At 61.7% G+C, this 9,067-nt stretch overlaps 1 protein-coding gene across 4 annotated transcripts; it reads left to right on the plus strand.

Annotated features, from left to right (window-relative positions):
* Positions 1-31: 31 nt before the first annotated feature.
* Positions 32-8,606, plus strand: RUNDC3A (RUN domain containing 3A). Of its 4 annotated transcripts, XM_045299655.1 has the most exons (12): positions 33-171; positions 3,486-3,601; positions 3,938-4,086; positions 4,262-4,347; positions 5,486-5,575; positions 5,658-5,738; positions 5,877-6,042; positions 6,135-6,292; positions 6,908-7,045; positions 7,140-7,243; positions 8,076-8,173; positions 8,345-8,606. In XM_045299655.1, the coding sequence occupies exons 1-12, from the start codon at positions 65-67 to the stop codon at positions 8,363-8,365; spliced, it is 1,314 nt and encodes a 437-aa protein (XP_045155590.1). In that variant the 5' UTR covers positions 33-64; the 3' UTR covers positions 8,366-8,606. The 4 variants fall into 4 exon arrangements, with proteins under 4 accessions (XP_004707275.1, XP_045155590.1, XP_045155589.1 ...); XM_004707218.4 differs by having other exon boundaries at positions 32-171; positions 8,076-8,606; XM_045299654.1 differs by having other exon boundaries at positions 3,950-4,086; positions 8,076-8,606.
* The last annotated feature ends 461 nt before the right edge of the window (positions 8,607-9,067 follow it).

Here is a 9,067-nt window from a genome sequence, read left to right on the forward strand (position 1 = left end):
GGGGGGCCGGGACGCCGGGCCGGGTGGGGGCAGCGGGCGGCGGCAGCAGCGGCCGCACATCTGGATGGAAGCGAGCTTTGTCCAGACCACCATGGCTCTGGGGCTGTCTTCCAAGAAGGCGTCTTCCCGCAACGTGGCCGTGGAGCGGAGGAACCTGATCACCGTGTGCAGGTGGGTGCGCGGAGGGCGGGCGGCGGGGGTCGCGGGTGGGCGGGAGCTAGGGCGGCGGCAACCCAGACCTCCGAGGGGAGCACAGCTCCGGGAAGGGCCAGGAGGGGTGCAAAGGGTCAAAGGTGGATGTCCAAGGCCCCTCCTGGGCCCAGAAAGGGGCATGCGTTGGGAGCCTGGTCCCTTGTAGGCCCAGACAGGCCTCTGCTCTGCTCAGCCGGGGACCCAGGGGGTGGGGGGGTCTAATTGACACTGCAGCTTCCTGTGAGAACCAGGAAGTGACATTGTGTGTGAGGGGGAGGAGGACGTCTGGCTCCGTTGCTGGGGGTGGGGTGAGGAGATGAATGATCTGGAGTACCCTCCCCCGCACCCCTGTCAATGGGGCCTAAGAGGCTCTCCTCCACCCAGATCTGGGCAGCTGCAGCCTGTGGCAGGGTAGCCTGGGCAGAGGTCCTGTCTGAGTCCTCTAGGTTCAAGGAGAGGAGGATGGGGGTAGGGCCCATGGCCCTTCAAGGTGGGGCTGGCTGGCTGTCGCAGTGTTGGGGAGACTCACCTGCTCTCTTGGGACCCAGGAAGTGGTCCTTCCCACTCCGAGCTGCAGTGAGTGAGCAAAGAGGGGACCAGCCACCCAGCTCCTCTCCCTACGGTCTCATCTGTGCCCACCTTTCCCTCAGGGGTCCCCAGGCCAGTGCCTTCTCCACCGGCCACCTCCCTGCCAGCCTCCAGGCCTTGGGGCTTAAACTCCACAAGGGCAGGGGGACCTCAGGTGCAGGGCTCAGCAGGCCGCCTTTGTCAACCTCACCTGCCCTGTCACAGGCTTGGTCCTGACCACTCCCTTAGGAATCAGTGTCCACCTGAGGCCCCAGTTCTGCCTGTAGCTCCATCCAGAGGCTGGGCACACACCCAGCCCTGTCTGCTGCACACTCTGCTAGCCCTGCTGCCCAGGCCGGCCCATCAGGCCTTTTGCAAAACTGCTGTGCTGCGTCCTGGAGGAGTCAGAGCAACTTGGGCCTGACCTGCCACCCCCAACCCACCAGTATGGGGCGAGAGAAAGATTTTGGCCTTGGAGCCAAACAGTTGTAGGTTCAAGTTCTTACTTCACTGTGCAACCTTGGGGAGGTCTCCCGACCATACTTGGCCCTGGGAGCCTCACCGTGCCCTTGCCCATACCTGAGAATGGCTTTGGCAGGGTACCTGCAGGGCCTGGCAGGCAGCAAGAGTCTGACCTGATGACACCCCTCCCACCCCCCACTGGACCTCCCGGTTCCTTTTTTCCTTTTGTCTGTCAGGGTCACTGAAGCGTGAGTATGGAGGGGGACTGAGAGGCATAGGCTCTGGTAGACTGGAGGGGGTGGGAATCAGCTAGGGTAAGGGCAGGCTTTGGGGGTTCAGGGCACAACCAAGGCTCAGAAACCCCTGAGGCTCCTGCTGCCTCTCCCTGTCACGTGGTTTGCCTCCAGCTCCCAGGAAGGCTCCCTTTAGCAGGCCAAAGGCTCCCCTGGGCCCTAGGCTCCCTATCTCCATGGTAACCGGCAGCAGCCTGTGCACCTCCTGACGGGGAGCTCACAGTGGTGCTCCTGGGGACTCTACCAGCTGTACAGCCCTCCTGAGGGCAGATGGCAGGTGGCTAACTCACCACACCTGGCCCCAGGCCCTTGCGGAGTCAGGCAGGCCCCTGTGGAGGGGTGACACGGATGACTGCAAGTAACGGGAGGTAAACACAGATGCCCTCTGTTGGACTAGCCTCTCACTACTGACCCGGTTCTCCCCACCCCCTGCCTGCCCGGTGGCCTGTACACATGCCCCTCCTTGCAGTCCTGCCTGAGATGGGGATAACATAGACGGGGACAGGCACGTTTATCTTTGTTTGCTCAAAGGAAAAGGGACTCAGAGAGGTTGAGTGACATGTCCAAGGCCACACAGTGACAAGAAAACAAAATTTGGATCCACAGGCCTGCCTTCCCTACCGTAGCTTCAACCACGGCCTACCTGGCTCTGGCTCAGGTCAGGGCCGCTGGCCTAAGGGTCTCCTCCGAGGCGGTACTTCCGGGAGGGAGCTCTCCAGGGTGGAGTAGAGAGGGCAGAGGAGTCAGGTGCTGTTCGGGTCCGAGTGGGACAGTCCCTAGGAGGCTACAGATGTAGCAGAAAGGGTCTGGCGCCGTCCTGTTGATCAGCCAACCTCTTCAAGCTTGTAAAATCAGGATGGGGGTGGAGATGGAGGCAGGGATGATAGTAAGCAGACCCCTCCCAGGGCTGCCGTGAGAAATGGTGGAGATACCACACCACACGTGCTGCGCACGTTGTGATGTTTGACATGGTATTCAGGGGTGTCATACGCTGAGGAAGGAAGGGCAGTCCCAGGCGTCCGCATGCTCCTGGGCCCTCCACCCCAGCTGTGTCACCCACAACAGGGCGGTCAGGGCATGTTGGGAGCAGTGGAGGCAGCCTGGCGCACCGACTGCAGACAGTGGTGACTGCAGGGAAGTGGATGCAATGGAGCCTGAGGCTGTCAGCAGGCCCAGAGAGAGAGGGGGCACTGCCTGGCTCAGTTCCGTGGTCTCCCTGAGAAGCTCCCTGCCCAGGGCGATGCTGCCATCGCCTCCCCTCCTGCCCGATGGATGTGCACCTCAGACCCACACCCTCCACATCCTTCCCGCCCGCCTGCACCGCCTGGATCCAGGCAGCTGGTATGTGGGCGGCTGAGCTAGGAAGGAAAGGGGGAAAAGTGGCACCCGTCTGCTGAGAGCCCACCTGGCCACCCATGCCTGCCTACGTTCCATGTGCACAGTGCCAATCACATGTCCTGGCACAGGTGATGCCACACTCCCCAGGAGTGACAGCAGGCTGTCCAGCTCAGGGTAGGGGAGAGATGAGCGTCTTCTTCCTGCATGACCTACAAGTCACACACAGAGAAGGACCCTGAGGCAGGAGCCAGAGAGAACGAGACATCTGGAGATGGGGCGCTGGGATGGCCCCTCGGCTTTCTGCCCGATTGATCTCCCTACCCTTTGTTCCCTAGGCTGCCCCTCTCTGGTTGTCATCTCTCCTGCCACCCACTGCATCAATCAGTCTCCTACCTGCCATCCTCCCTCCCCACCTTCCACCTGTCACTCCACCTGTTCTATAGTACCACTCTCTGGCCACTGTGTTCTTTCTGGTCACCCACCTCTCTGTCGCTCTGCACCCCACAACGTCCACACCCTCCCTCCTCTCTGCCCATAACTCCCTCTCGGCCTGAGACTCTTACCCACCCCTTCCCCCCACCCCCAGGGGTCTTCTCATCTGAAGCTGACCCCGCCCCCCACCCTCCCCTGCAGGTTCTCGGTGAAAACCCTGCTGGAGAAGTACACAGCGGAGCCCATCGATGACTCCTCGGAGGAGTTCGTGAACTTTGCAGCCATCTTGGAGCAGATCCTCAGTCACCGTTTCAAAGGTGGATCCAGGCTCCTGCCACCCCCCACCCCCCTAGCCCTTCCCCACTCCCCACCCTCAGCACCATCACCCCAGTCAAGGACATCCACTGCTTCTGATCTTTCCTCCTGACCTTGGCTCCATCTGGGGCTCTGCACAGCCCCGCAGACAGGGAGCTGGGAGGTGGCCAGGGGGCACTCGGGCCGCACACAGTGGATGCCCACCAGCCCTATCAGTGGACACGAGCTCTATGGCAGTGTACCCTCTGACCGCATGCATGCCTGTGCACACACGTCGGGGGCTGTTACGTGCGTGCGCCATGACGTGGGCCCTCCCCAAACTCCCTGCCCTGGCTCAGCCTGTGCCCCAGCAGGTCCAGTGAGCTGGTTCAGCTCGGACGGACAGCGGGGCTTCTGGGACTATATCCGGCTGGCCTGCAGCAAAGTGCCCAACAACTGCGTGAGCAGCATCGAGAACATGGAGAACATCAGCACTGCCCGAGCCAAGGTGAGGGGCTGCCTGGAGGATGTGTGTGTGTGTGTGTGTGTGTGTGTGGTTGTCGCTCCCAGCTCGGGGTAGAGGGGGCCTGCCTGCTCCTGGGTCTTCAGCCCTGTAAGAGGGGTGACAGGAAAGTCACAAGGGTCGCTCTGGGTCTGCAAACAAAGGTGGATGTGCTTTGCAGGGCCGGGCCTGGATCCGGGTGGCACTGATGGAGAAACGCATGTCGGAATACATCACCACAGCTCTGCGTGACACCCGAACCACCAGGTCAGACCCACCTGTCAGCCTGGCCCCAGTATGCATGGTCACTGTCTGAAAGCACCTTACTTTAAGTCCCAGCAGCCATGTCTGTACCTGGACCACTCGTCCCAGCATGCACTGCTATGCTAGCTTCCCTTCCCCAGATGGTCCACCGAAACCACTACCACTGAGTCCGTTCTGTGGGTCTCCAAGACTCTTTGTGGGAGTAGAAACCCTGGTCTTGTTCCCATGGAAGTGGCGGATGGTTTCAAACTGCAGACTGCAGCCCAACACTTGCCCACTATGCCACCAGGGCACCTCCTGCGATCCCCTCTTAGCACCCCTACCCATACTTTCATGTTAAATCTTCAAACTCCTCACTGCCATGGAGGGATGCCAACTCACACTATAGGACAGGGTAGAACTGCCCCTGTGGCTTTTCCAGGCTGTGGATCTGGATGGGAGCAGAAAGCCTGTGTCTCAAGGAGTCGCAGGTGGGTTTGAACTGCAGACCTTGTGGCTAGCAGCCCAGCATGCTAACGTGCATGCCAGCCAGGTGAGGCTGATTCCTCACCACTCCCATCATGCATAGCTCTACCTTGGGGTAGATCTCTGGGCACACCTCACGCATGCATGGTTTCTTTGTTGGCCTGCTGCCATGACCTCCGTCAGACACACAGCCCTACCTCTCCCCAGATTAACTGCAGCGGGTCTCTGTTCGCTCCCTGGGAATAGGGGCCCAGCGGTTTCAGCCCCAGGTTTGCAGGAGGTCAGGTCCCTGTGTTTGAAGCTGCTAGATGCAGCTGGGGCCTATAACCTTCCAAGTTCCCTCACCCCCAACGTGGCGGCCCCACACCCAATCGTTAAGACATCTGTCCTCAAGTTTCAGAGTTCACATCCATATCGTTGCCGAACACTTGCTAAGTGCCACGCGCCAATTTAAACGTGTTGCCTGGCTTTGGGGATCTGGCTGACCCAGTCCTTGAGGAGTTTGCAGGAAGGTAGTGGGGGCGGGCCGATCATGCCGGCGGAAGCATCCTTTCCAATACTTGCTCCCCCAGAGGGGAGGCCATCTGAGGCCGGCCGCAGGCTGGAGACTGGAGAGGAGGGGCGGGGGACTCTGGCGGCCAGGGGGCGGGACCATCATTCCTGCCTTGTCCCTCAGGCGGTTCTATGATTCTGGCGCCATCATGCTTCGGGAGGAAGCCACGGTCCTCACCGGCATGCTGATTGGACTGAGCGCCATCGATTTCAGGTGGGCACGGCAGCGTGAGGGGTGGGGTCACTCCCCCTCTCCTCCTCGCCTACCTGGCCCCACCCCTTGCTCTCTGTCCCAGCTTCTGCCTGAAGGGCGAAGTGCTGGACGGGAAGACCCCGGTGGTCATTGATTACACGCCCTACCTGAAGTTCACCCAGAGGTGAGCGGCTGGGCTTGTGGGGAGCTCAGGTGACGGGGGGCTCTGCCGGGAGATGGGGGTGGGGGGCCGCCGGGGCAGCATCCCGTGGGGCGGGGCGGAGCGGGGGACCAGCCCGTGCCCACCGCTGCCTCCCTGAAGCTACGACTACCTGACGGACGAGGAGGAGCGCCACAGCGCCGAGAGCAGCACCAGCGAGGACAACTCGCCCGAGCACCCGTACCTGCCCCTCGTCACCGACGAGGACAGCTGGTACAGCAAGTGGCACAAGATGGAACAGAAGTTCCGCATCGTTTACGCACAGAAGGTGCGCGCCGCGCGGCGGGGGTTGGCAGTGCCGGCGCGGGGGTGGGCAGTGGGGCTGGCGCTGGCAGCCCAGGCTGAGCCGGCGCCCCGCAGGGCTACCTGGAGGAGCTGGTGCGCCTGCGCGAGTCGCAGCTGAAGGACCTGGAGGCTGAGAACCGGCGGCTGCAGTTGCAGCTGGAGGAGGCGGCGGCGCAGAACCAGCGCGAGAAGCGGGAGCTGGAGGGCGTGATCCTGGAGCTGCAGGAGCAGCTGTGAGCGTGCTGCTGCCCCGCCCCGCGAACCCCCTGGTCCAGGGGGGTCCGAGTGATGCCACCCCATGACTCCCATCAGTCACCTTGCCTGACACCAGCCCCAGCGCAACTAACCACCAGCATTTCCTCATGGATAAACCACTACCTTTCCCCCAAGGCCCCTCACATTATCTCCAAAGATCCCCAACGTAAGATCCAGGCACCCCCAATTTCACCCTCCAGGACCACAGACTTCAGCTGCAATGGCTGCCTGGCATTCCACACAGAGACCCCCAGCATTACTCCTGGGCCCCTCAGCCTTGCTGCTCAATCCTCAAGAGACCCACAGCCTAACTACACACTCAGCGGCCCCTGACTTCACCCCTAGCAGTCCAGCGTCACCCCATGATCTTCCAGTGTAACCCTCAAGACACCCTTCAGGGATTTGCACACTAGTCTCCACCGGTAGCCTCCACAACACCCCAGCACTCCCTCTCACCCCCATCATTAGTGGTCACCCCACACAAGTAGATCTTTACTACTACCCAGGGTTTTGCCCCTGACCCCCACCCCGAGCTTCCTTTGCCGGCTTCTCCCTTCTCAGTCAGGCCTGAACTCCCCTCCCCTCCCCCCCAGGACAGGTCTGATCCCCGGTGACCACGTTCCCCTGACCCAAGGCTCCAAAGAGCTCACCACACCCCTGGTCAACCAGTGGCCATCTCTGGGGACGCTCAGTGGGGCCGAGGGCTCCAACAACCCGAAGCTGTACCGGAGGTAAGTCCCAGCCGGGCCACGGGACACCGGGGGCAATGGCATCCTGGGGACCGCAGGCAGCAGCCTGCAAACCCTGCCACGTGCTCTGCTGCAGACACAGCTTCATGAGCACGGAGCCGCTGTCAGCAGAGGCCAGCCTGAGCTCAGACTCCCAGCGCCTGGGGGACAACAAGCGAGAGGAGCCCTGGGGCCCCATCGGTGAGCGCCCCCAGGCCAGCCACCCCCCTCCCTCCTGAGAGCTTAATAGGACAGCCGCCAAAAGCTTGGGTTAGCTTTGGGGCAGGAGCCCATGCTGACTCTGGCTGCAGGTCCTTCACCCCCCAAGCCCCACTCCCTCCTGGGACAGGGAGGTGTTGGTGGGAGTAACTGCTGTCTTGTCAGCTGTCACCCTCGAGGGGCTCACGAACCAACGCTTGGCTCACAGACTGGCAGTGCTCACCTGAACCTTGTTCCCCTTGCCCTCTTTTCTTTGGCTGCCAGGAAGCTCACAGCCAAGTTAGTGGCTCCTTGCCAAGTGAATGTTCAGGACTTGAACGCATGCCTCTTGTGTTGTGCCTGGCTGCCTTTCGGGGTTTCTCAGCCCAGCTCTCCCAGGGCCTGGAGTTCCTGCCACACGTTAAGCCACTCTGTATCAATGACCCTAGACCTTTCAGACAAAGCAGGCCATGGGGGTGTATCCACCTGCCACACTTGTTTGTGACCTTGTCTTATCCCCCCCACCAGACTGTGAGCTCCACGAGGGCAGGGATCTCTGGGCCCTTCTCTGTATCCCAGTGCCTGGAGCACAGCCAAGTGCTCCCTGCCTGCATAATAAAAGGAGAGGCTGACCCTCTGGGGGAGACAGAGCCCCAAGCTGGTGATTACACAACAGTGTCCCTGGTGCCCAACACTGGGCATGGTGCCAGCAGGTGTTTCATCAAGGTTAATTGAAAAGGACAAATGTTCCAGGAGTGAGCAGGGAAAATCCCCTCACCCCCTCCCTCTCACACCACTCGCATGCCAAGTGGCCTCACCCACCCTCTCTCCCCAGGGAAGGACCCCACGCCCTCCATGCTGGGTCTCTGCGGCTCCCTGGCCTCCATCCCCAGCTGCAAGTCCCTGGCGAGCTTCAAATCCAGCGAGTGCCTGATGAGCAACAGTCCCGAGGGCAGCCCGGCACTGAGCCCCAGCTGAGGAGTGGGGTGGCCATGCCAGCCCCACTGCCCGGGCCATGGACGCCTGCCACCTTGCCGCAGAGCCCCCCATCCAGACATCTCTGGGGAAAAGCAGGACCCTTGTGCTGTCCATTTCTGCTCGCAGCTGGAGGCAGCAGGGCTCTGAGAGGAACTGACCAGCCGGAGGGGCCAGGGGGACCACCTTGGGGACACTTGCCCCCTCCTGGCAAGCTTGGTGCCTGGCCGGCTCCGTGCTGGACACTCCCTCATTCGTCTCCCCCACTTGCCCCCGGAGCTGGTGGTCCAGCATTGCCACCCCACCACCCACCCATGTATCCTCTGGAGTCACCCCCACGGACAGGGAGCTCTGTTGAGGGGGCCACACAAATAAAAACCAGAGGACGGAAGGCAGCCTGGTCTATGGGGGCTGGGGTAGCCAGGAATGCTGCCCAGGGAACTCGCCTGGGGCAGCCGGCAGGGCGCAGGGACATGGGCGGGCATGTCTCTGAGATGCTCTGGCTGGGTGATCCTGCTCCCCCTGAACCAGCAGACCTGCCTTCCTGCCTTCAGGAGTAGCCTCCTTGCTCCCACCCTGGCTCCAATCGGTGGGCACGCCCTACCGGAAGAAGTCTCTGGTCCTGGGGCCAGTCCTTGGGCTCTAGTCCGGGAGGCCCTCTAAGTGGTAAGAAAGGCCCAGGGCCACCCTGCCCCATGCCCAGCCCCTCCCTAAGGCTCTTCGCTTTGAGGCCGCCCCTCTGCCTACCCCTACCCCCCAGTCACAGACACTTGACCAAAGTTGATCATCTTCAGATGTAAGGAATTAATAGAGGTAGGGGAGACTGAGGCAGGCCCAGTTACAGCAAACATA

Source organism: Echinops telfairi, unplaced genomic scaffold (genome assembly GCF_000313985.2).
Source record: "Echinops telfairi isolate 266 unplaced genomic scaffold, ASM31398v2 ScPeMD7_7458;HRSCAF=8496, whole genome shotgun sequence".
NCBI lineage: Eukaryota > Metazoa > Chordata > Mammalia > Afrosoricida > Tenrecidae > Echinops > Echinops telfairi.

Coding starts and splice junctions, on each gene's coding strand:
- RUNDC3A (XM_004707218.4), top strand. CDS start 65: ATGGAAGCGAGCTTTGTCCAGACCACCATGGCTCTGGGGCTGTCTTCC. Junction 5,739..5,876: donor TACCTGAAGTTCACCCAGAG/GTGAGCGGCTGG, acceptor GCCTCCCTGAAG/CTACGACTACCTGACGGACG. Junction 7,244..8,075: donor GGAGCCCTGGGGCCCCATCG/GTGAGCGCCCCC, acceptor CTCTCTCCCCAG/GGAAGGACCCCACGCCCTCC.